At 39.5% G+C, this 26,700-nt stretch overlaps 1 protein-coding gene and 2 long non-coding RNA genes across 3 annotated transcripts in view; 1 reads left to right on the plus strand and 2 right to left on the minus strand.

Moving 5' to 3' along the window:
* Window positions 1–1,335: 1,335 nt before the first annotated feature.
* On the minus strand, window positions 1,336–4,915 carry LOC136367254 (uncharacterized). The gene is made up of 2 exons (XR_010744656.1): window positions 3,505–4,915; window positions 1,336–2,620 (listed from the first exon to the last, which is right to left on the minus strand). It is a non-coding gene; the product is annotated as an uncharacterized lncRNA (long non-coding RNA).
* Window positions 4,916–5,404: 489 nt separating this feature from the next.
* LOC136367253 (uncharacterized) lies at window positions 5,405–9,950 on the minus strand. The gene is made up of 2 exons (XR_010744655.1): window positions 9,835–9,950; window positions 5,405–7,611 (listed from the first exon to the last, which is right to left on the minus strand). It is a non-coding gene; the product is annotated as an uncharacterized lncRNA (long non-coding RNA).
* A 381-nt stretch (window positions 9,951–10,331) lies between these two features.
* The window catches only part of HERC1 (HECT and RLD domain containing E3 ubiquitin protein ligase family member 1), an 83,205-nt gene continuing 66,836 nt past the window's right edge, over window positions 10,332–26,700 (plus strand). Inside the window, 6 exon segments of the mRNA XM_066328792.1 lie at window positions 10,332–10,498; window positions 23,089–23,406; window positions 23,409–23,636; window positions 23,639–24,042; window positions 25,238–25,333; window positions 25,653–25,847. Coding sequence (XP_066184889.1) covers window positions 23,115–23,406; window positions 23,409–23,636; window positions 23,639–24,042; window positions 25,238–25,333; window positions 25,653–25,847 — 1,215 coding nt within the window. The 5' untranslated portion in view covers window positions 10,332–10,498; window positions 23,089–23,114.

The following is a 26,700-nucleotide window of genomic DNA, read 5'->3' on the forward strand; positions in this document are numbered from 1 at the left end:
ATATATTATATATTTTATATACTCAGTACAATGGGTATTGTGTCAGGGAGCTTACCTTTTTCCCAGGCCTGGTGTAAGGGATCACTCTGTCTTTCACTAATTGTACCAGTGTATTTATAAAAAATTTCTGCTTTATACCTTGTCCTTTGAATTCTGGGGGCAAGAACTGTTTCTTCATGCTACCTTCTCTTTAAAATCCTTAGCAGGGTTTTCCTCTCAGCATTCTCAATCCATATGTCCCAAATTACTTTCCTGCAAAACTGCTGCAGCTGTGAACAATATTTCTGCATTACCTTCCTGTGGTGTCGATTCCTTGTTTTCACTGTAGCATTTCAGCTTTTGATTCAAGGAGGACACTCTTACATGAAGCGTGCAAATATAATAAAAAGTGTTATCCATGTTGCTTTAATTGTCTTGCTGCTTTTGGTTTAGCAGGGTCATGACTGTTGCATCGCTTCCAAACTGTGGCCAAAGTAAATGGCTGAGGTTTTTTTTGTTTTGTCTTCAGTCATGAACTTTAAAAATCATTCTTCCAGCACCACATGAACAATAATATTAATTTGTATTGTTTTATTCAGCTGCTGCATGAAAGGATGACATCAGTTTTGGTTTTAATTCCTTTGGCATATTTTTCTTAATACACCTGTTACATGGAAGAAGAGCTAAAGACATTTCTTGGAGTGGCATCTCCAAGTATTAAAATAGTTTGTTCTCTGTTGTGTATGGCTATACATCCTACAGAAAACTTGTGAATTATGGTGGGCCAGTCAGAATCCAGGCACTGAAAATATTGCAGACAAAATAAAATATCAAAATGTCTCACTCCTGTGCTTGCCTCAAGTTCTGTTGTACCCAGCCAATGCTGGAGCCTCTCCTCTGCCTGAGGCTCATGTAAACAAGCACTGAAGTGGGACATGCTGCCTTTCCAAGCACTGGATCACAGTGTTCCACTGAAACTCCACTGTGCCAGGCTAAATGACACAGGTCCCTTGGCAGTGCGAGGGAATGACTGCTGCACTGGTCATGTTGTGTGCACTGAGCAGAGACCAGCTAGATTAAAGTGTATTTGTAGGCTGGCTGGCCTTGCAGTGCAGTGGACTGGGTCATGTGTTCACATGATGAGAGAGAGACAAATTGGAAAATGTCCTTAAAAAGGGGAGAAAGGGTAGTGGATGAGGGCAGCAGGGGAATGACACTGAGGAGAAGCTGGGAGAGGTGGGAAAGGGTCACTGTATCAGACAGTGTGGGGGGCAAACATTAGGGGAGGTGTAGGAGATGGCAGTGGATGTAGGCCCATGCACTGTCTTTAGGCATTGTCCATATATCATGTCCTGGTACCTTCCAATATAAGAGAAGTTTTTATTTCTGTGACACCCTACAACAACAGAAAAGAGATCCCTATTGTCACTCCCATGTTACCATGCTGAAACGAGCCATTCTGGCACCCCTCTTATCAGTATGTTTAATTCCACAGCTTGGACTTTGTTCTTAGCACCAATATTCAGCACTGGATAGCCTCACTGAAATAAAAGTGTGACAGCAGGACCGAAAAGGATCCCAAAGCGTCTCCTTGCTCAAAGGCTGGTACAGCAGGTATTTAATTGTACATTGATATGTGAATTCTGTATGCAATAGCAGAGAGTAGGAACTTGGTGAGTGCTTCAGCTGGAAGCAGAAAACTGGCATAATGAATTTCTAAGCTAGATCAAAAAATGATCCATAACATACAAATAGGAGTAACTTACATCCCATCCTAAATATGCAAATTACTCCTCTAGCCAAACGTTTCTATATCATGAAACTGCTTTCCATTTCAAAGCAAAACTTGAGGTTATTTTATTTTTTCTTTCTCTGTAAAAAAACCCAACCCACCAACCAACCAAAAAAAAAAAAATCCAACAAAAATAAACCTACTAAGGTGTGTTGGGTGGTAGTTCGGTTTCACTCTTGGGAAGAGGAGTGAAAGGTTTTTAATATTGTTTTTCCATGTGATTCTGTAATTAAATTGATTTATCACGAACTACGTAGAGCTTGATATAGTTCATTTGGAGAAAATTCAGAAGTAGGTGTAGGATGGGGTTTTAAATGAATTGTCTGTTGTATATTTGCCTTGCTCTTCTTTTACTTCCCTTATTTTTTTTCTTTTAATTAGTTTTATCATGTCCTACCTGTTTTCATAATTCTCATTGTGGAATTGGTTGAAGTGTTTATAGTGTATTATTTATGATATGTTTTATGAACATTTATGACATAAATGTTTTAACTCATCTCTTTTCTGGGTGATTTAGGGCTGAATTAGCTATGTCAAAGAGGAAATGTCTGTTGGTTGTTCTGTGATTCTGTCTGTCAAGTCCAGAACTTCATGGCACATACAAATCTGGATACATGTAGAAGGAGTTCTGGGCTTTTGGGTTAAACCCTGCTATTGGAAAAGTTGCTCCATCTGTCTAGGCTTAGTTTTTACCTCTCTGAAATGAAGATGATGATAGCACTCCAAGTGAAATATTTCTTTTCAGTATTCATTTGGAAAGTGACTTTTACACTTCTGAGTCTCCCTTGTGAGTGGGTACATTCCTTGCCCAGCAGCAGCCGGATATTGTGGTGGAAGCAGCCCAAGGAGCTGTGTGGGACAGAAAAAAGCAATTTGGAACTTTACTAGTCCCTTCTACACAGACCACTCTGAACAGAGTTTTTCTTGAAAAAGGAGAATATTAGGTAATATGCTGAAGTGAAATACAGCCTGTGCTAGACAGATTGGGATAACTCTATCCTACTTGTAACTTTCCCCCCCCCCCATCTAAGGGAAAGAGGATTCTTTTTGAAAAATATTGTGAGATCTCAAAGTGAAATTGTGGGAGGATATTATCTGTCTTGTGGTGTTTGCTGGAAAAAAAATTGAATGCAAGAACAAAAGGAATGAGAGGAAATGTGAAAACAGTGGGAAGAGAAAAACTGCTTTTAGCCTTACAGAGGAGTCATCGATTCATGAAAGCACAAGGATAATTCTTCATTGTACAGCTTTCAGACTACAGCTAGAATATTCACTTTGAGTTAAAGACTAGAAAAATGTTAATGAACTGACAGAAGCCACAGAAAAGTCAGTTAAAAAACCTCAGTGGTTAGAGGACTAGACAAACAGCTGTTAGGAAAAGAGAGGGAAAACTAGTGAAATGGTGGATTGAAGCATGAGCAAGTACGAAACATAGCTGTCAGAACTGAAAAGGAAGATAAACTTAAAGGAAGATCAAATTTGCTTTTGTAGCTCAAGTTCAGAAAGAGGAATTCTGGTACAAAAATAGAGTTGTAAGTTTGGGTTTTTTCCAAAAAGACTTTTTCTTAAAATTTGATTTTTTAATTTTTATCTGGTTTATTCTAAGGAATGATCTAGATAACATGGAAAAAAAATTCTTTCTAAAAATGCTAAACATTTTTAGAAATGCATTTGAATATGCTGTACAGAGAAAATGTTTTACAGTATCTTTGAGGGCTTCAGGCTTCAATTACCTGAGTACTGTGTGTAATCATGGTCTTGGAATGTTGCTAATTTTGAGGACAGCTCTTATCTTTTTTATGCATTTGTATTCTGCAAAGAAAAAATAAATCACAATTATGAAAAAATTATAAATTATAAAGAAATGCTTTTCCTAGGTTTAATATTTGTTAATGCCTTTTATAAAATTATTGTATATTCTGACTTACAAAATAAAATTCTTGATGAAAGAAATGACGCATAGGATCTTGCATGGAACAGTTGTGGTAAAGGATAATAATATTTTGCATTTGTGCAAAAAGATCAGAGTAATTTAAAAGCAGGCCTGTGCCAGTAGTTAGATGTGTAACTTATTTCAGAGAGAAATAACAAGGAAGGGGACTTACTCAAGGTTAGATGGCCTCAATGAAAAAAATGGAAGTTTTTGCTCTAACTGAAGCCCTCTAAATAAAGGCTTTTTTTCTTGTTATGAAAATGGAGACTGGATCAGTGCTGTGCTTATGAATTGTATAAACTTCAGTCTTTCTTTCCTAAATTTTTCACCTGTCTTGGATTCCACTGAAGAAACCAGAACAGTGCTTGCTCGAAACAGCTCAAGCGTTCCTTTGCTACTGAGCCCAGTTTGATATTGTGCAATTCTCTGTGAATATTAACTGGTGCAACCCTGTGGGTGCTCCCTTTTGGGAGGGCTCTGAGGTTGCTGGGGATGGCCACATAGCTGTTGCGTGCTATATTTGGCGGAGCTTGGGTCCATCCCCCTGTGTCCTGCCAAGAGCAACTGGTCTGTTTGTTCCTGTAGCTCCAGGGCCATGGAAGCTGGATAACCTCTCCACTCGAAATGCAAAGGGATGGGAAGTCTCCAGCAGTAAGCTGGAGTTGTTAGAGCTCTGTGCTGCCTTTTTTTTCATGTTTTCATTCAAAGGAAGTCTTACTCACTGAGTAGGAAGGACTGCAGAGCATGGCAGAGGAAAGCAATTTTGACAGGCACTTTTCCTGACTGTATTGCTAAAAGCATGGGAAGTGGGGACACACTACAGGGTTGAGCAATGGGGGTTTTTAAAGGACAGCATAGCACCAAAATTCACTCATGAGACCCTAAAGGAATTGTGAACAACCCATAAGAATGCAGCTGGGAATGGCAATCCTTTGATGGATTGTCAAAGTAGCATTCATTCTCTTTTGTTGTTTAGTTCTCTGCAGTATCTTTATATAGGTACTATTGTGACACAATATTTAAGCTACAATGTGGCTGTGCACTGGGTGTTACAATACTGAACTAAAAAGAATTACTAATCTTCTTGAAATCCTAGTAACCTGCTTGCCATATATGCTCAAAATGTTTCATACCCATGCATAGATTACTTTGGAATTAGTCTTCTGTATGAATTCAGTTGTTACTTAGTTGTTCACATATAATCCTTCTAATTTCCCTGGTAGATTATCATTCATTGTCTTTCAGTGCAAACCTCTCTTGTTTCCCATGTGTTTTCCCCAATTGCTCTCTGGAATGTTTTCTGTCTTGGCTTGGCCAAGGTATTCTGTGAGGTATGGAACCTTGATACAAAGCTAGGCTGAGCAAAACAGTTTGAAAAACTTACTGGATAGCTAAAAAAAGGGAAAGATAGCCATGGATTGAACTAGATCTTAAATTTGAGGTTACTTCAGATTGACTGGCTCCTACTCAGCATTTCACAGTTGAGTCCAACAGTAGAAGTGACATGACTACCTGCAATCGTGAGCTCTGAAACTGCTGATTATGTGGCACTGATGATTTGTACTGGGGTAAGAGCCAGCTGGCCATGGGGATGTGGCTTTAGATTGCATTCTAATAAATAACACTTAGTATGGCTCAGCTTGGTATGAACAGGAAATGCCAGGCAGAGGAACTACCACTCCAGAACATGAGTCAGAAGATGAAATTCAGGACTGACACAGATGCATATATTTCAGTGCTTTCACATTTGGCATCCCTGCACAGACAAATGATCTAATAACAGTTTCCCTCACACACCTTGGACGCACAGGAAAAGAGCCAGTGTTGACATGAGTAATATACAGAAGACATAGGTGAATGGTATTTTAAGCCTTGCTAAAAATAATTTTTCCATGCACTTCATAGATTGGTGTAGGTCGGCTTTAGTGCTTGCAACTGCTTTGTCCACACCTCTTCAGTGACTGCCACAAGCTCCTTTCCTCATCTTTTAATTGGCAAACTTGCCTCTCTTTTGCCTTATGTAAATTGTGAGCCATGAGAAGAGCCTTGCCTTTGAAGGACCCCTCACAGAGATGAGGGCTTTGAGACTGTTTTTATTGGGATAATTCCACAATACAAAAATCCTCATATTTCTAAATGCTAAGAACGTAATGTCTTTGGGCAAATCTGGGGTCTGTTCTGGTTAAGTAACTGCCCAGGCAGATCACTGTGATTTTAGTTACTCTTAAAGCTATACCCACACAGAGACCTAAATGCAAGAGAAGGTCAATAGTAATAATAATTTGATGTCCTCTATCCAGTCAAGTTTTGTTCAGTATCATTTGCTCTAATTTGGGATCTTTCTTCCTTTTCTGTTGACCATTTATTAACTGGTGGCACAGAAACATTCAATGTCTTTTGTTCTAATTGTTGGCCCATTTCTGTATAAATTTTCTTCTGAGTCACACCCCAAACCGTACAGACTCCTTTCATTACCATGACAACAGCAAGGCATGCCAATGTTAGCAAAGTCTGCTGGAAAAAGAGAAGTCAGTAAAATCAAACCACAGTTAATTGAGGTATTTCAAATATAAATTCCCATTTTCTGAAATGTATCAAAATTATCCTGCATTGTGGAAAAGTAGTTAAGAATAAGCCCTAGATAAATAGCATAGCCTCATGCTCAATGTTGGGTCTTGCCCTAGGTACTGTGTTATAAAAAAAGATCTTACAAAAATATTGAGAGTGGAATTGGTCACAGCCCTGGTGAAATGTTTGGGTTAGAAGAGGATGAAGAGTTAAATGTGGTTACTAAAAAAGTAAAGGATAATCACTAACAGTTTCAGAAAAAACATTTGATGTAAATTGTGCATTGTTCTGTCATTATCATGCCTTTCTCTCCATTGCTTCAGATTAAAAGTACATTTGATGGGATTACATTTGATGGGATACATAACAGTACATTTTAGACTAATAAATAATGCAGTAACTCATGCAAAGTAATAGGGAATCATTGATGTAAAACAGGTTTTGTAGAGCAAAATGCTGGAAAAAATTGCCTTAGTCCAAGGGAAGCTGGGAAGGAGGAAAACTGTAGGTGGGACTTGAGAGGTCTGCAGTCATCATGGAGGATTATTTCTGTTTTAAAGAAGAGGTGAGAGCACAGAGATAGCAGAGGTAATATCTACAGCCTCCTTTCCCTTGAAATCTCCATGATCATATGGGCTTTCTCTTGGCCTCCCTCTATGCTTTGAAGCTAAGATGGAAACTATTTTGGAAATAGAAATGGAGGATGAATGTCCTGCAGTCAGGGACAATATGGGCTAAACTCCTGAGATTTGTAGTTTTGAATACTTCTGCTTATGCTTGCTGTGAAGGAGGGGGAGAGGTTGAATGATGTTACCCACTGAAAAACTGTGATTCAGGTATTCCTGGATTATGTATCGGGTTGTCACATAAAACTCTTCTCAACTTTTTTGTTACTTTAACTCTGTTAATATATAGCTGGAGGTGGCTGGAGGGCTCATCTTTCCTCTGGTATGTCCTCAGGGTACACAAATGAGTTTCAGGAACCTCTGCAATTTCCAAAGGATGCAAGTGCTATGTTTTCATTTAAAGATAGTTGACTGTCAGATGAGGTGGCTGAATTGTTGTGACAGCCATTGGTAATGTCAGAGCAAATGTAGACTTGTTCCCCTTATTTATAGCCTTATTTTCAGACCTACTAGACCTACTAGTAGGCTAGAATGCTGTTTGCTTTGTTTAGGTTCTCAGTAATCTGACAATACTTGCCTGCTTAGTACAGGGAGATGGAATAGACCTCCTCATCCTGCATCACTTGCCATGCTGGGGTTTATTCCAGTTCAGAAGCTCCTGAGTCCAGCTGGCTGTAGATGCAGATAGTAGGTCAGGCATTGGGGGTCCAGTTCTGAAGGAGAAACTATGGAAGTGACGTGACTTATCAAAGATTGTAGTTAATATCAAATATTAACAGTTGCTACCTAATAGACAAGCTTCATGTGAGAATTCACGAAGATGAATAGCAATGCTCCTGCAGTGTAACCTAAATTCTGACATCAGTGAGCTTCTGGGAACAGCCCCTGCACCCACTTCCAGCCCTGCACCTGCATCCAGGCAAATGGCAGGGGGAGAGCCCTTGACTCTCAGTACTGCAGAGTGATTGATTGATGGGCTGGCTCAAGACTTGACAAACAAAACAGAAAACCTTGCAGTTTTGTGAACATAATATTTAAGTGTTCATAACTAACTTAAAAGCATTAGACATTTGTAAACCTAAGAAATTCCTTGAGACTTGTAGAATGCTTGGCTGCAGGTGGAGCCTGCAAGCCATAAAAGCTGCAGTTAATGATAAGGTTTTGTCTTCATGTGTCTAATGTGTGTGGGTGTGGGGCATGTGAGCATGGAGAAGAGCACACACTGCTGAGTGTGTCTGTCTATTCTGCTTTCTCTTCTGTGGAATGGCAGATCTCCAGTGAATGTGTTTTCATCTATCTATTGATTTTTTTTTTTTAGTTTATTTTTTTACACGGCATCCTTTAGCTGACATATTTAAAATACTTAAGGAATGCTTTAAAATGTTTTTTATAATTTACCCATTTTTGGTGGTATTTATTAGCATCACCAAAGAAGCTGCTCATTCACAGCAGAGTTTGACTATGACTTTAGACAAAAAGATTAGCTGGTGTAGTTTAAATAAACTAAAAATGGTGTAGTTAAGTAAAACTAAAATCTTCTAACTTATTGAACAAAAATGGGTTATCTTGACCATCATCCTTGATATTACATAAGTAAATTGCTAACAGAGACTTTTTTTTTTAGTCTGAGATGTTTAGCTCGGTTGAGTCAGACTTTACAAAGCAAGGCATTTGGGGTTTATTCTGATGCAAAACACTGTGCATCCCTGAGTTGCCTTTTAGGGGGCAGAATGAAAAGCCGTCAATACCTGGGATGTGTCTCCAAGGTGGCCAGTGACATTTATTGGTTGGAACTTATGTCATGAAATGCAACAGTCCCTCCAGGGAGCTGAGCTTTACCCTTAGGGACCTCCCCTAACACTTCATAACTCAGAATAAAGCATTAAGGCTGCTGAGGTGAGATTCAGGAGACAGGGGCCATAGGACAAGGATATGAGGATGGGATCTCTGGTCCACTGGCACCATGCCCTGAGCCAGCCACCAGCACATGCCTTGGGAAGGAAAGGCAGGATCAAGCACAGAGTAAAGTGTCCCCAAATACTGTAGGGCTTTCTGTGGGCTGTGGCATTTTTTAGCCAGAGGAGATGTCTTTGGTAAACAGATTTTTTTTTCTTTCCTGTATTTTTCCAGTCTCTTTTTGAGTCCAGGTAAACTTCTGCTACATTTCGTCCTACATCACGGTGTTCTACATCTTAATTATATGTGAATGAAGAAATATGAATTAATTTCCTCGTTCTGAATTTTTCATCTATTAGTTCCTCTTGTTCCAATTCTTCCACTGGAAGAATATAAACAATCATTTCCTGTTCACCTATTTCACATCACCAATCTTTGTAAGCTTCCATTGCATTTCTGCTTTAGGCTGATGTACTGAAACATATGCCGTCCCTTCTTGCACAGTTTTCCTCTTGCTTCTTGTCAGCTTTCCCACTTACTTAGTCTATGAATGTTTACTGATTCAGTTATGACATCCCTAATATTATATGGACTTCCCCAATTCATGTGGCTATAACTGAGATTTCTCACTGTGTTGTTTCTTGCCACTGTGGCCTCACTGATCTTGATGTACCATTGTTACTACCACCATCTAAGCCTGTGACAGTGTTCACTGTATCCTTTATCCCTCTTTAGACTTGGAATTTCATTCCTCGGTTACAGTTTTATTATTTGTTGTTACGTTGTTCATTATATTTAAGCAAACACTTTAATATACTCCTGCTTGTCCACTGATGTGATTCGTTCTGCCTTTTCTGCATTTTTTGTCCCTGCGTACAGCATCCATTTCTATTCACTGACTTGATGTCCAATACATCAATTCTATCAGGATCCCCCCCTAAATTAGGTGCTTCGTTTCCCTGATCTGTTTTTCTGGTCGTTTTTATGCAAAAACATTTGTCTGCTCTTCCTGGCGCCTGCAGCAGACCAATGAACCTGACCGTTTGAGTACTTTCTCCACTCCTAGTGCCAGCAGCGCTCCCATTTCGCCGCGACAAGCCGTGCCCACTGGAGGCTGTGCCCGCCGCGGGCCGTGCCCGCCGGAGGCCGTGCCCGCCGGAGGTTCTGCCCGCCGATGGTTCTGCCCGCCGGAGGCCGTGCCCGCCGGAGGTTCTGCCCGCCGGAGGCCGTGCCCGCCGGAGGCCGTGCCCGCCGGAGGCCGTGCCCGCCGGAGGTTCTGCCCGCCGGAGGCCGTGCCCGCCGGAGGCCGTGCCCGCCGGAGGCCGTGCCCGCCGGAGGTTCTGCCCGCCGGAGGCCGTGCCCGCCGGAGGTTCTGCCCGCCGGAGGTTCTGCCCGCCGGAGGCCGTGCCCGCCGGAGGTTCTGCCCGCCGGAGGTTGTGCCGCCGCTCCGCCCTCAGGGGCGAGTCGCGCGTGCTCGCGCACGGCACGTGGAGGCGGGGCGCGGCCGGCGCTCTCGCGAGAGCCGCGCGGTAGCCCTGCGAGATCGGCGGCTCCCCGCCCGCGTCATGTTTTCCCTGTGACAATCCAGGCCGGGAGGACGCGGCTCCCGGCGGGATCTCCGCGGTTGGATCTCCGCTCCCCGCGCCCCGCCGGCCTCGCGGGACTCTCTGGCCGAGCGCCGCCGCCTCCCTCCGCCGCTGCCTGGTGAGCGCGCGGCCGCGTGGGGCTGAGGAACGCGGGCAGGGGCGGGAGGCCTGGGCGAGCCCAGGGCCGGGGGCTCTCCCCGCGCCCTCCCCCGCCCGACAGCACCGCGGGGCAGCAGCTGCAGCCGCGGGCATGCGGGAGCGGGAGAAGGTGCGGGGAGCCGTGACGAAAAAGGGAGGCAGGTGTCACTGCCCTGTTGCTGAGGGTGGGAGAAGGACGGGAGTCCTCCGGCAGCTCTTCTCCCTTCGTAGGGGCTTTTTTTGTGTCTATTCAAAGCGGTATAAATTGTACGAATTCTGCACTGTGCTTCGGCTGAGGTCTTCGGAGCCCGTGCTTTTCCCCCATGAACCTCATGAATGCGATTTTAGTGTGGCCGCGCACTTTCCGCATCCCAGGTAGACCCGCAGGTGTCACAAAATTTAGCCTGAAATTTGTCACGTTTGCCCTCATCCACTGTGTGCATGACTGTAGGTGGGTGTTCTTGTATCTCCAGACCTGTCATCTGAATTTCACCGTCTTCTCATGCTATATTTGCTGGCTTTTGCTTGCAATACTGAAACATTATGTGTATACTTTTACTTAGAGATGATTTCTTTTGTATTTCAAAGTGAAGTCCTAGCAGGTGTTTTGTTGTTGTCTTTCAGGGTGTTGTTTTTTTTGACTGCATATGGTTAATTTCATTCAGATGTTGCTGTACACAAGCTGCCTTTCATGTTTTTTTAAAGGGCAGAATTCATTTGCTATGCCCTTTCACAGTGTATATATGAGAGGTTTAGTTCAGTGGAAACATTTTCATTTCTGTTGTCACATATCTAAGCTGATTGTTTCCTCATGAGTGGTGTCATTTGCTGTAGCTGGAACCATATGCTCTGTATATATGTATACATATCCTGTATGTATCTGTGTATATACAGATGCATATTGTGTCATGAGGTCGATCAGATTTGTAGTTTAGTCCAGTGTTCTGTGGTGGTATTTCATAATAAAACCTCAGAGCTCTAAGTTTACCTGTGCTAAGTTTAATGCTCCTTGTTAGAGACCTCGTATATACACATCTGCTCCATTGGGATGTGAGACTGTAGAGGACCTGTATCTCAGGGTTAAGTCTCACATAGTTTTGAGGAAAAATATGAGGTATTTAATCTGGAAAGGTGGACTCTATATCTAGTTAGTCTGCTACTGCTTCCCCATTCTGAGAGGAATCTCTTCTTAGCATGTAAGATTATAATATGTACAGTGTTATGCTACAGAACAGAAGGACATTGCCAGTATCCTTGCACCTATGAGGAATTTGTTAGGTGGCTATATCACAGTTGGTTGTGTTTTAAAATGAAACATCTTAAAGGTTTTTGTGCAAATCTCTACTGAGGTTTCCCTCTCTGTTCCTGTGTTCTTATTTAAATATGTCACGTATGTTTTGTTCTTTGAACAGTAAGACTAGATGTGTTTTTGTGTTTCGAAGTATATGAGTTGAAGGGGAAGTGGGAGCATTGAATTTTTTTTTTGGAAACTGTGTAAAGGAGGTGTTTATCTAATTGTTAATTAAGTGTAGGGATTTAAAGTCTTTGACTTATATTTGCCAAGAGACTGCTTGGCATAGTAAGACTATAACACAGCATTTTAAAATTCATTTAATCCATGAATCGAAAAATACTTTACTAGTGAAAACTGATCGTTCTGCTCTTTCAGAACTGAATTAAATGGATAGTAGTTGATTAGGAAACAGTTTAAGTGACTTGACTAAAGATCTTTGTTAGTTTTGCCTTTAATTTACCAATCTGAGGTAGCCATAATCTTTATTTTTCAAAGGAAACAGTACAAGGGTGCTCTGCATATTTTAAATTATCAGTAATGGCTATAGTAGGACCATTTTAAAGATGGAGAAAGCTACATGGGAAATTAGCAATATTTGTGTTTGAGTAGTGAAATTTTGTATGTTTAAGTACTTTTTTTTAAAGACATTAAGACACATATAGTATTCCAATCTTTCTTTCTGTTTTTAGTGTAATTATTCTTGTAATACTCATGGGGTAGAGATACACTTATCCCTATTTTAAAAATAAATAATGGAAACAAATTATATGTATTTCAGGTAGGCTTGGTGGAGCAGGCATTTGATTTCTGGTCATAGGTTGTTAGGAAGTCATTAGCCTTTCAGTACAGTAGTCTTAGATCCTGTACAGATACTTAATCTTCCTCTGTTCATGTAACTCGAGAGATTTTTATCTTGCACTGGTATGTTCTAGTTAAAAGTAGGATGCAATTCTATAGTGTTGTTTTGACTTCCTGCTCTCAAAGTCGTGGTAGTGAATGGTGAGTACTGTGTGCTGGTTGTGTTTCCCGTGATTGGCTCTCAGAAGTACTCAAACTCTGAAATTGCTGCCAGGTTTTCTTTTTACCTGTCTTCCTTGTAGTGACTGACAGTCTACTGAAACATGCAAATCTAGTAGGTATTAGCTCTTTAAAAACATCTGAAGTAGCTCTCAGAAATCGAAGCTCTGCTGTCACAGGGCTGCTTGAAATAAGTGCCAGTGTGCTGCAGCTGTTTGCTGTGCATTAGTCATTCCGAGTAATCCTTGTAAATTCTTAATTAAAAAAAAAAAAAAAAAAAGAAAACAAAGCCCACCCGGAGCCCAGTGGCTACAGGATTTGCCCATCAGCAGCAAGCATAACTGTGACCTTGGAACTGGCTAGGTATATTTTCTGGCCTGGACTGTCTGTTGTTATTGACCTGATGTCACCAAGCTAGCTGGGAGGATGTTCAGGTGGCTCAAGCAGTCTTCTTCTCTGCTGGGGGTTGGAATTAATTTACTGCTTAAAGAGGAACCTGCAGTTTTAGTCCTCCTTACTAGTAATGTTTTTGGTTTTTTGCTGTCAGGACTAGATAATACTGAAATTTCGTCCTCTAAACATTTCCTTACAAATGCATGAATTTACACAACAGAAGTTTCTTTTTCGATTAGATAACAGGAATTCTCTGAGTCAAGAAAAATACTAACAGGGAGTGTTAACACAGTGGGGCATCCACAACTTAGATGGGTAACCTGCTTCAGTGTCTCACCACCCTCATTGAAACATCTCTCCTTTATATCCAGTCTAAACCTACCCAGTTTAAAACTGTTTCCTGTTATCACAGGCCCTGATAACAGGTATCTCTCAATTGCTCTTATATGTCCCCTTTATGTCTGTCTGTCTGTCTATCCATCTATCTCTCTATCTGTCTTGTCTATTTTTCTGTAGGCTGTAGTCCACCTTTCTGCTTATGTACAGCTAACTTGAAAGTTAAGTGTTTGAATTTTCACTGTCTGTACATATTGCACTCGCCTGTCCATTGCTGAGTTTCTCTATTTCAAATCATGATTTCTAGTAAATACATCTTCAAGATTTTTGTAGTTTTTGCAAGACAATGTCTCTTTCTATGTATTGTGGTGGTTGAAAATACTGTAACTACACAGTAGAAGTACAAGTGATTGTACCTGTTAGGGAGAGTGGTAGTGCTAAAACCTCACCGGAGTTTTCATTTCTTTTTCTATTCAAGATCAGGCACCTTTCTTTGCTCAAATTGTTGGGATGTTTTTGATGCGTGGGGATTTCTGCTTCTTCTTCACAAACTGCTTTTGATGACTGTGTATGTGGAGCATCTTGCATTCTCAGCTTTTGTTTCAGTAACCTTAAAGCATCTGAAGAAGTAATGGATTAAATTGATTTTTCTAAGTTGCTGAACAATAATGATAATTTTTGTTTCTTCTTTGCTTGGGTAGATTTTGTATAGCCCCCAGGGGTTTACATTGACAAACCATGAATTAGGTTTTTGTATCACTTTTGTTTTTAAACCCTAACAGCAAAAGGACAATTAGCTTTAATTTCATATTAAGTTAAAAATAATTTTGTCTTCCTTTAGTGTTTCTGTGAAAAGGTTTTTGGAGTGACCAGTTGTGACCAGCTGAAAGCATAGGGTTATATGGGTTTCAATACTATACCTAATAATGAATAAATAAATAATCCCACAGGAACCTAAAATCATGTAGGAAGACTAAATCTGGAAGAATATCAAGTAGAACCTTACCATGGCTTACTTAACAGTACAAGGTTAGGTGGAATTCAGTATTTGGAAAGAAAAGTTGATGGCTGTTTGCATAATTAATCTTATTATGAATGATGATGTCATTCATTTGGTTTCCATATGCTGAGCAGGAGGCTAATACAAGGAGAAAAGATAGTAGCCATTTCTGTACATTTCATATATTTGGCATGTGACAAGGCAGGATTTTAATTACTTTTATATATTCTTAAATATATAAATCACCTTTCAAAAGGCTGTAAATACTGTCTGGGGGTCTGGTACCTGCTGCTAAATCCTGTATATACAATCCCTTATTTATGAAAAAAGGGAAACAAATCAGTTTGGTTTAGTTGTACTTTCAGATTTTAAAATTGAAATAAGTATTGCAAAAGTTGCTGCACTCTGCTGGCTGTCAGTATGCGAAACAAGATTCTTACTGGAACTTCGTGGCTTCTTTGTAAGAAGTATGAAAGACTGGACTGATAAAAACTTGAGGTAAACTGTCATTTTTTGGAATGTCGGGAACTGTTAGGAGTTGAAGTTGGCAAAACCAGAGAACAGACCTTCTGTTGCATAAAATAAAAGTACAGCCGTATCTTGAATTCCACATTTAGCTATGGCATCCTACAATAGGGTGGGAATCCTAGGTTAGGAATTTGACAGAATGTTGAGATAGTAATTTAGTAAGCTTAGATACAGACTTTGGTTTAGTGGTAACAATGTTACATGTATCTGAATCAAAAAATAATTTAGAAGGGTTCTAAGTGCTCTTTGCTAAGAAAGTAAAATGTTGCAACTTTGAAGAGATTCGATGTGTGTAATACAGCTGTAACACTGTCATCAGTGAGGCAGTAAATAGAAACATATTGCATTCGGTTTTCTGTCATATTTTAAGTAAATTAGCTTTTCCAGAGCTGTGGTTGGCAATGAAATCAGAACTTACGCTATATCAAAAATTGTCTAAAATAACGTCCCAGAATAAAGTTCTTCAGTAGTCAGTGAATTAATTGAATTATATTCTTAATGAGCTCGTAGAATTATCTGATTATTATGATTGTGAAATCTTTCCAGAGTTTTGCTTGAGCCACAAAAGGCTTGATTATTCTGGCCCATCACAGAAGTTAATTTCTCACTATTGCAAGCAAAGCTTTAACTACTTGTAGCAGCATCAAGAGCTGTAGTGTGATCTGGCTGCCATCTGTTTAAATATTAAATTTTCTAATCCTTTTTAGAACCCACCCAGGTGATATCATGCTGAAGGGACCTTGAGGACAGGAGGTAACCTAGGAGCCCCTCATGTTGAAACTAATAAACGGAACTGTTGCAGACTTCAGAAAGTTTATTGTGAATGAAAACACAGTGAAGAGCTCTGTTTATGCGTGTGGTACAACATTGCAGGCAGGCAGTGAATAGAATTCAGCTTCACATCCAGATCTGCGTATTTAATTTTGGTGTTTCCTGCCTGTGATTTGACTGTACAGACAGACTTCACATGTTACAGGCTTTTGTAGTTAGGTTCCCATAAAATAAATGTAGTCGGCATCTTACAAATGTTGCTGAAATTGCTGATTGCAGAGAGGGAGAGAGTAAGTGCTTGTGAGGTTTATTTTTCCTCTGAGAAAACTTTTGATTTTTAGGAGATACAATATTTATAGCTTTATAACTACAGCTTTTGAAAAACTTTAACGAAAATAAAGCTTTCAGCTACTTTAGCTGGAGTTCTGAGAGCCTGAGCACTTGGCTTCTGTCAAAATAATTGTTTTTGTGTGTGTTTTATTCCTGCTGTAGTCAGACTAAGTTAAATAAAAGCATGGTAGTAGCTTTGTTAGTAGTATGTAGCTTTGATAAATTCTGTCCTTGTCATATCTTCAGTGTGTGTGCTAGTGTCACTGATTTGAGAAAATGGATCTTCTTCATACTGATTTAAGATACATATTTAATTTTATGCATTTTATACATTTGAAAATCTTCATAGACTGTGAGAAGTTCTACCTAGCTTAAAGACTAGGTTAAAATACATTCCCCTTGTTTGCTGTGTTCATTTAACAACACTTTATATAAGATCAATTTTGCTTTTTATCCCTGTATTACAGTGTTTACTTCTTTGTACTTCGTATGGGGGGAAGGCACAAAGCTGTAAAATAACCATTAAGCAGGAAGATTCCCAGGTTTGTACAAGCAATGGGAAATCACTGTGCTTCAAGGTTTACCTGCATTTCTGATCTGATTATTCAGATTTTCCTTTTCAGAGCCTGAGCAGCAGTTGTACCTTTTTCCTCTTTATTTTTGGACTTCTATTTTTCTTGCTGGAATGCCAGTGATTACCTGCATTTGGCAATGAGGTAGAGGTACTGTGTCTTGGGGAAAAGAGAAAAAAAGCTCAGTAAAATTAGCGCCTCACTTCCACATGTTTTGGCAGCTTCTGTCTGTTGATAAGTTGAGTGTGTGTGTGAAGGTCTCAAGAAGCGAAACTTGGTGTGTGGGGAAATTGTGCTGTTACACTCTCTACTTAAAACAGCAAGATAATAATCCTGCCTTCTACTTTTTAAGCATCTTTTCTACAACTTCCTTTAAAACAAAACATAACCCCCTCAAATTTTTTTCTTGTTGTGATGTTCATACTATATCCTTTTCTGCAGGAATTTTGTGTTACATCTCTGGAGTTGCCTGATCTCCTCAAAGGAGCTACAGAGTGTAATGTGGCCACACTGTAGAGCTTCTGCCCAATCTCCACCTTTCTTTAAATTGTCCCTGCAATCTTTCCCTTAGATGTACACACAGCAACTTCAGAGGAGCTTTTTTAAATTCTAAACATTTTTCAAATCTAAACCCTAGAAAGGAACTTTATTTATATTAGGATAAATTTGTTGGTTTCGTGGAGGTGGTTCTTGGGTGACAAATTCAGGTATCTCCCATAATTTCCAAGCTGACATGGAAAGGGAAGACTATGGAAATTCCTTTGGGAAGTGTGTGTATACTATCCAACACCTGCCTTTTCTTCTAGACTCAGAAACAGAATCATCATAGCTTCACAGACTTTAACATTCAACCCCATGCTGAAGTCCTTTGTAAATTATTCTCATCTCCCCCTGTGCTCTTGAAATATAGGAGTATTTGGGGCAGTTTCCAAGTCCTCACTCCTTTGTGTTGAAGTTGAGAACTTCCCTTACCAACTTCTTCAGTAATGATTTTTTCCTCCTTCATGAGTTCCTATTTTTGCATTTGAAGGTGATCAAAGCTGTCCCACTTAACTCAAAGTGAGAAGACCTAAAAACTTCTTGGTTTCCTGAAGCTGTAGTGTTGCCCAAAGTTTTCTTGCCTTCTGATTGATTGAATCTTTGTAGTCAACATTCTCACACAGCTTTGTGTAAATATTTAGAAATATCTACATTGTTTACATATTTTTTCTCTGGGAGGAGTCTTGTGATTGATGATGATGTTCATCTACGAGGTCAAAGAGGTGGCAAGCCTGTGTAGCCAGTCTTTTGCCTTTTGATAAAGTGTGTATATATGGAATCAGAGAAATTAAAGATAGAGCTTTCTTGCTTGACTCCTGCTGCCTGTCTTGTTCTTTCATGTTCCTAACAGCAACGCTGTAGTAAAACTCTGATAAAAATATTTGTACTTAAAGATTTGACAGTCTTCATGTCTGAGCCAACCAGGAGGATTTATGAGAACTCTTTAGTGTTTGCTTACTCCCTTTCTAGAAGAATCTCTTTCCATAGCTAATTTAGGAGATGCTGGTAAGTGGCTGGAAAATCTACTGTTACTTCTCAGTCCCATTTTACTTTACATATGTCACTTTTTATATAAACACAAAAAATTTCTACATAATTTTCTTGATAATTTCACTTTGATGTTAACTGAAATGCCTTGCAAGAATTATTCCCCTTTGAAAATAAATAATTGTTGAAGAAAGATTACTTCTGCTTCATACATTTATACATGAAACACAGATATTTTTAGGATCTAATTTAAATACCCAAATAAAAATATTTACATTTATATGTATGTATGTATGTATAAAAATATTGGAAGAGTTGTAGTGGAATACCTATTTTGTTGTATCTCCTGGCCAGTTATAGGTTAAGGTGTTAGTCATCCATGCAGTCAGTCACTTGCTGTTGTATATATGAAATAAGCAATCTTGGGTTAATGACAAGATCAAATTCCTCTTTCTGTTTCTGTGATCAAATTCCTGTGGTAGCAGAGAGAAGGAAGGAACAGCATTCATAGTTTATCCCCTCATAATTTATTTCTGTTTCATGGAAATAAGTAAATGTAGTTAGATGCATCTCCAGTCTCTTATTTCATTCTTGTTTGAGACAGGGAAATAGTTCTATTTCCATAAAAAAGATGCAATTTTTCTCAGTTAAAGAATTCGCTGTTTGGCCTATTCCATTAGTGATATTAACTTAATTTTAATATGTCCAATAGTGTGTTCTGTTTAGTAATGAATTGCAACAGGCCATTCACACTTTTAATACGTGTGATTTATTAGTTATTGCAGGCAAGCTTCCACCACAAAAATTAATATTTTAAGTGACCTGTAAAAATTAGCTCGTGATTTCAGGCTGAATTGATTCCTATTTAAGGAAAACCAAACTCTTTAATAACATACCGTATTTTCAGTTCTTTAAAATAATTTGCTAGGCCACTGAAGACTGCATGCTTTCCCTGAAATATGACAACTTCCCTCTTTTTTCCTATTTTTACTCAAAAGGGAAGACCTTAAGTGTGTCAGTTATTATTAATGTTTACTGCCTTTCTGACAAACATTTGTAGGCTCTTGGTTTTGTGTTTATTTTTTCCTTACGTGCAAGAAACGCATCTAAGCCAAAGCTTCTTAAAAATCATCACCAAACTAAATAGACGAAGAGAAATAAATGAGTAGAGGGGTAATGGAATTTGTCATCAGCTGTCTTTCTGAGTTCTTGATTGTGTGGAAATGGATGCCAGTCATTTAATTATTATGGTTTCACAATCATTAGTGCTGCTTGTAAAGTTGATTTCTTTGAATTTGAAATGCATCCTATTATCTCCTGTCTATGCTTAGTTATTTTTTTCAAGATGTGGAGACTCGATTCTGCACTTAGATTTCGAGTGGTAGTTTTGCTGTGTGGTGTGTTTGTTTACATGATGGGGAGAACAGTGGACAGGCCAGAAGGACCTGGTTGTGACTTCTGAGCTTGAAGAGACAGAACCTGAAACCCAGGGGATGCACATTCAGTCTGCAGTGGGATTCAGCTTTGGAATTTATAGGTTCACCTTTGGGTACATTTAAAGCAATGGACTGATAAAAGGAAAAAGAACCTTTGTCTCTGCTGCAGGTAACTTCCATGTTTCTTATGATGTTAAAAGAGAGCTCTCTTAAAAATATTTTCTTCCATAATTTAATTGTTCTACTCTCCTCTTAGCTCAGGCAAAAGCCTTCCCTGCTTATATTCCTTGTGTTTTCACAGATTTCATTTTAAAATTATTTTCCTCACATTTCCTTTCATCTGATATAAGAGAAACAAACAGCAGTTGGTGTCCAGTGCAGTGATGGGAGCTAGCTCTCCCTGTGCTTGTGCACATGTTCCAGTAGAGGATTTGATGAACCTCAGCCTTTCCTTGAGTTCAGTTGCAGCACTGGCTGTGGTTCTCAGGGTGAACAAGCACTGAAGGCAGGCTTAGTTACCTTCACATGTCTTCCCTTGCAGCTCAAGTTGCTGGCACTGCTATTTTGAAAGAAAAATTCTACATCCAGGATACACAGAACTTGGCTATTAGGGTTTGATATATACATTTTGTCTCCATGGTTCCCTTGAGTAAGCTTTTAAAATAGGTCTTAAATTTGGTAACACAGTTGGAATCCTTGTTCAGCTATGAATTTTAAGTCCTATTTTAGTTGACTTACCAATAGGCAACAGTAAAATATATGTGAACATTTACTCCCCCAAAATGGTGATTTCCTCAACAGGAACTGTGGTTCTAAAAGATAAGACAAGTGAGTTGTGTTGCACATTCTCAGTTTATTTTTTTTCCTCTGAGGAACAGGAGGAGAAAGGGAGGAATAAGGACAGGTGAGCTGGTGGTTTGTTTTTGTTTTTTTTTTTTTTAAAGTTCTGGGTACTTAATTTGAGGTGTTTAAAGTGTTCCAGTGTTGAAATAGTTTTATAAAGTAAAGCTGTTGCTATATATTTAGACTCTTACACATTCATGATGATGAAAGAAAAGTACTTTTCTCACTTGTCATATGTTTCTGAATTCTTCTTTTGTGCTTGGACATGTGATCAGCATGTTCAGAAAGTGTGTGGGACTGCACACTTGTGGGACTGGCCCACCCTGCACACTTGGTACCTTCCACATGTTCGCCTGACCCTCCAGTGGTCAGATACAGTGAAACAGCAGTGAGTATTCACTTGAGTTTTCAAAGCCAAATGTATTTTCTTTTTGTCTGCCCTAAAAAGAACTGAGATGTCTGCATCCAGGCTCTGGAGCAATTATAAAGCTTGTATTTGTGGCAATGAGTTGGAAGAAATAACTTCCTATACACTGTGCTGAATGTCATTTCTGCTTGACTTCCGTGATCTGTACGTTACGTGCCAAGATAGAGATCTTTTACATTTGTACACAGAGAGTATTCCCAGGATTATCAGCAGTGTCTGGTGAATATGGTCACATGAAACTGAATGTTATTTTCAAGGCGGACCAATGGATTTCTTCTGAAAGGTGCAGGAGATTAGGGCACTGCTAAGATCCCAGCATCAAGCTTCAGTCTCTATTTCTAGAGATGCATACAAGGGCAGGAGGGAAAAAAATCTGTAATTTTCCAGGAAAAGCAGCAGTATTTGCGCCTTTGAGGTGCATGAGCGCATTTTGAAATTTCTGAAAGAAGAGTAGCTGGTAAAAGCATAAAACCCATGAATGAGTCTATTCAGGGAACTTCTTAATGGAGCTACGTCCCCATGCTTTACCTCTTGAGAAGGCACAAACTCCACATAAGACCAGAGTTGGGACGTTTTCATTAATTTGCCTTACAGTTTCTATTAGGATCAAATGGTAGTTGGCAAATCCTTTCCAACAAATGAGACAGCGTTGCCCTTTCTTAGTAAACAGGGTCCCGGGTTTGATTGTACCTGTTTCTGTCACTTGGAGGCTGAGCTGCTGGGGAGTTTTGTGGTGTGTGTAGGTAGGTGTGTCTTGTGTGAAATGCAAGGAATGATCCCTGCTCTGAATGATACTAAACAGCTGTCGCACCAGTTTCTGTTGGATAGACGCAGGTAAGGGGCGGTTGTAGTGCAACAGAAGTTACTTGGTTAGGGCTCACTGGGCCTCACATAAAGCTTTTTATGAAGGTATTAATGTATTGCAGGGGAAATTTGGCTGAATTAAAAGCGGGTGCTTAATAGCACACAGTATTCTTTTTTGGCAGATATATTGGCAGAATAACTGTAGTAGTTTATATTTTTAGTTTGTGTTTTCTAAGTGTGAAATGTCAAGACAAAATGAGGACCAAGTTGCACTGCCTGTTACCCCTTGCCCTACAACCATGGCAGCATGGACTTTCACTACATGGGAGAGACTTCCTCCACCCCTAGGAGTTTAGTCTGAAATTAAATCAAATAGGGTTCACAATACCAAAGGACACAAAACTCTCCTTCAGGAAATTATAGTACTTTTTCATGAAGTTGTGATACATTAGGACTTAAAGGGTCAAAGAACAGAAAGTGATCGTTCGGAACCTATGTAACCCATGGTTAATGATTATAAAGCAGGAGTGAAACAAATCTGTTTTGTACAATAGGAGGTAAAGCATTACTTAAACAAAAATTCTTTTAAAATGAGCAGTTTGAAAACACACACCTTGAGGAAGCCTCTTAGCATATTAAGCTGTAAACTACCTTGGCAAAATTTACAGTTGACTCAAGAATCTTCTTGAAGAAACGGAATTTCTAAATGCCATTGGCATTAAAATTAGTAACTCCAGGGTCACTTTGGGATCAGAATGTTCTTTTAATTTATTAATTTTTAAGAATTTTCTCAGACGTAGACTTAGGAGAACCGTGGACTCAACTATTTATGATAGGTCTTTGTTCTTGTATGTGAAAAATTTTTGAACTCAGTGTATGTTTTTGGAATTGTGATCTTTTATTCATATCAAACAGCAAAAGATCATACTATTACATGGATGATCCTGCAGACACAAATGATCACAGTGCTGAGGTATGCTTATCAGCCCTGCACCTTTGTGATCTAAATCTTAAATCTAAATCTTTTAAATGCTCCTCATGTCACTTAGCAGAATTAAATTTGCTTTGTGTGAATTTCTGTGCGTATGGATTTAGAAAATTCAGACTGACTTGCATTAAAATTCTTACATCGTGTTATAAGTAAGTTGCACATACATGTAGATCAAATGGTGAAACTGGTTGATCTTTTGCTGCTTACCTTCTGAAAGGATTATTGGGGTTTGTTATGCTGTAAGTGATAAGATCTGTAGATAATATGGCATAGCTATTGACAGGTTTTTTTTCATCTTCAGGACTAATGGCAAAGAAGTAAACCAGCATGGCAGCTATGGTCCCACCTGTGAAGCTGAAATGGCTTGAACACCTAAACAGCTCCTGGATCACAGAAGACAGTGAATCTATTGCAACAAGGGAGGGGGTTTCTGTCTTGTATGCTAAGTTAGTTAGCAATAAGGAAGTAGTGCCATTGCCCCAGCAGGTTCTCTGCCTCAAAGGACCTCAGTTACCAGATTTTGAGAGGGAATCTCTATCTAGTGATGAACAGGACCACTACTTGGATGCCCTTCTTAGCAGCCAGCTGGCACTGGCGAAGATGGTGTGCTCAGACTCTCCGTTGCTGGAGCTCTTAGAAAGCGTCTCCTTGTGCTGCAGCGTGTCTTCTATGCACTTTCTAATAAATATCATGATAAGGGTAAGGTGAAACAGCAACAGCATTCACCAGAAAGCAGTTCTGGATCCACAGATGTGCACTCTGTCAGTGAACGCCCAAGGTCAAGCACAGATGCACTCATAGAAATGGGAGTTCGGACTGGATTGAGCTTGTTATTTGCACTGCTGAGACAAGCTGGATGATGCCTGCGACGGGACCTGGCCTCAGTCTCTGCAATGATGTTATCCATACTGCAATAGAAGTTGTGAGCTCTTTACCACCTTTATCTCTAGCAAATGAAAGCAAGATTCCACCAATGGGTTTGGACTGTTTATCACAAGTAACAACTTTTCTTAAAGGAGTAACGATTCCAAACTCTGGGGCAGATACTCTAGGTCGTAGATTAGCTTCTGAGTTGCTTCTTGGTTTAGCTGCCCAACGAGGTGCATTGAGATACCTTCTTGAATGGATAGAAATGGCTTTAGGTGCTTCAGCTGTAATAAACACTATGGAGAAAACCAAGTTGCTGCAAAGTCCAGAAGGGATGATCAGCTTTGATTGCTTTATGAGTATATTGACCCAGATGCGACGATCTCTGGTGGGTATAACTAGCTTTGGTTTTTCTGCATTGCGATGTAGTTGCATTCTTAACTGAATACTTTCTCCACATTGAATGCCAGTTTGCTGAATATGTTAGAAAGGGTTTTTTTTGTGATTTTTTTCCCCTGTATTTCGTTTGTTACTCACCATCTCTTTCTCTCCCTTCCAGCCCACCTGTTTCCTCATAGGTAAAGGTGAAACAGCAAGATAATCTCGGTGTTGTCATTTTTGGTGTTATGCTCTAGCTTCAGGGAAAGAATTGAGGACGTATTTGATCCACTTGGACTTGTACATTTAAGTTCATAGAAGAAAAGTTAGAAAATTCAAAGTTCTGCAATATACCTTGTTTCCTGTTACTTTTATTGCACGTGCCTGCTCCCCCATTCACCTAGACCTCTGCTTATACATCTTTAGGATGTTCAGCAGTTTTACTGATGCTTGTAAATTAATGTGATAGAAAATGAGCGGAATTGGAAGTGGGGCACTCTGCTGTGTATATTGAGTGCTTACTGCAGGTCCTAGGTGAATATTGTTTTGAAAGATATGAAATGATTGCATAGTACACAGTCAAAAGCTGTGACAAGCTTCTGCCTCATGGTGCTCAGACTGAAACAGGGAATGACTTTTTCCCTCAAGTGGTCATTCTTTTCTTTCAGGTTGGTACTGCTTGTTAATAAACATAAACTTTAATATCTAAAAAAGATCTAAAAAATATTTTGAAGAATGGGGTCCATGAGAAGAGCATGGCAGTAGCAGTGTCCAAATTGAATTAAATGTTGTGATGGGCAACTTTATTTGTTGTTGGTTATGGCCTATATATACAATTAGAGACCAAAATATGAAAGATATGTGAACAGAAAATTAATTACCATTAGTAATTTAAAATTAATTTTCACTTTAAAGACAAATAACGTGCATTTCATTACAAAATAGGTTTGGGTGAAATAACTTGAACCCAGATACTTTTACAAGACTGAATCAGTAAAAATGTTGGACTAGCACTTGTGACAGTTTTGTTCTCCTGAAGTGTATGCAGGTATCACAGCTCAGGAGAGAGGTAGTGTACTTACGGTTACAGAAAGAGCCATTCATTTTTGCTTAGCGATAAGAAGAAATCCCTGATGTATTTTTGTTCAGGTGGACTGTTGTACTGGAAAGGTGTTTCTCCTAATAACAACATTTAAACATTGTAGGGATCATCTGCTGATCGAAGTCAATGGAGGGAGCCTACTAGAACATCTGATGGCTTATGTTCTCTGTATGAGGCAGCTCTGTGTTTATTTGAAGAGGTATGTCTTGAAAAAAACCTTTAAAGTTATTGTAGTTTACTTCTTCCTCACACATGTGATTGGTATGCACAAGGGGGTGTGGTCCAGTCTTGGCCAAATTATTCTAGTTTAGAGGAAGTGCAAAAAACACTGGAAAATAAAGATGTAGTGACACAGTCATTTGGGCAAGCTAATGAGGCGGTTGTGGTGATTTGTATTTTAGGCAGTTCCCATGTTGTGGGGCGGTTAAAGCTGCTTTAAACACTGTGACTTCCTATACTGTGTCTGTATAGGAAGAAATATAAAATGCTACTGTGTAATAAATCTCTGGTTTGAACAGGTTTGTCGAATGGCTTCAGACTATTCAAGGACATGTGCCAGCCCTGACAGCATTCAAACTGGCGATGCTCCCATCGTGTCAGAGACCTGTGAGGTGTATGTGTGGGGCAGTAACAGCAGTCACCAGCTGGTAGAAGGAACTCAAGAGAAAATACTTCAACCCAAGCTTGCTCCAAGCTTTTCTGATGCACAGACAGTGAGTGACATTTGTTAGTGGTACATTATGTAACATTCAGCAGCTTCATAGTCACAGTATGAAATTGAAAATAGTACTTTATTTCTGAGTGACCAGTTGTAATGAAGGGATGATTCTCAGAACTGGTCACACAGGTTTTCCTGAGAATATCTCTCTAGTTTTTATTGATGCTTAGGAAAAACATTCTGGTATGTTTTTAGTGACACACACAGATAAATATCCATGTAACAAGAATGACTGAATTACCTAATTTGCTCTGTGGAAACAAGTGTAGTTGCCTTTAGTGTTTTTGGTGGGTTTGTTTTGGTTTTTATTTGTTTGTTCTGGTTTTATTTTTTGTTGGTTTTGTTTATTTTTATTGCTAGTTAAAAGGTGTCTTAACCACTCCATGTTCCTTTCGATTGGTGGTTTGCACACCCAAGCTTGCCAAGTTTAAACTTCCAAATTGGGCTAGCTGCTGACACAGCAACCATAATTAGCTTTCTGGACATCAGTGTACCTGCTCTTTCTGCTCTCAGTCACAGATTCTGCAGTTGCAAATGAGCACTTCTGTTGATGCATGACCCAGAATATAATAGTTTGCTTTTCTGGTACTATATTGGCTTTGCAGTGTTGACTTAAGTAAAAGCACTTTTTGGTCACTAGACAAGTTAGGTGCGTTTCCTGGATTTGTTTCTATGGACGTCACTGATGTATTTTATATTCCAATGGATAGCAGGACTGGACCTCATAAAGCAAGTTTGTGCATTCAGGTGCACACTTTAAAAACATTAAAAAAAAACTAATACACATGAATGGAATGCATGATCTGAATGAGTGGATTACTCTTTTAATTGTACCATATACATCTGTA

The sequence above is a fragment of the Sylvia atricapilla genome, chromosome 13, assembly GCF_009819655.1.
Source record: "Sylvia atricapilla isolate bSylAtr1 chromosome 13, bSylAtr1.pri, whole genome shotgun sequence".
In the NCBI taxonomy this organism is placed as follows: Eukaryota; Metazoa; Chordata; class Aves; order Passeriformes; family Sylviidae; genus Sylvia; species Sylvia atricapilla.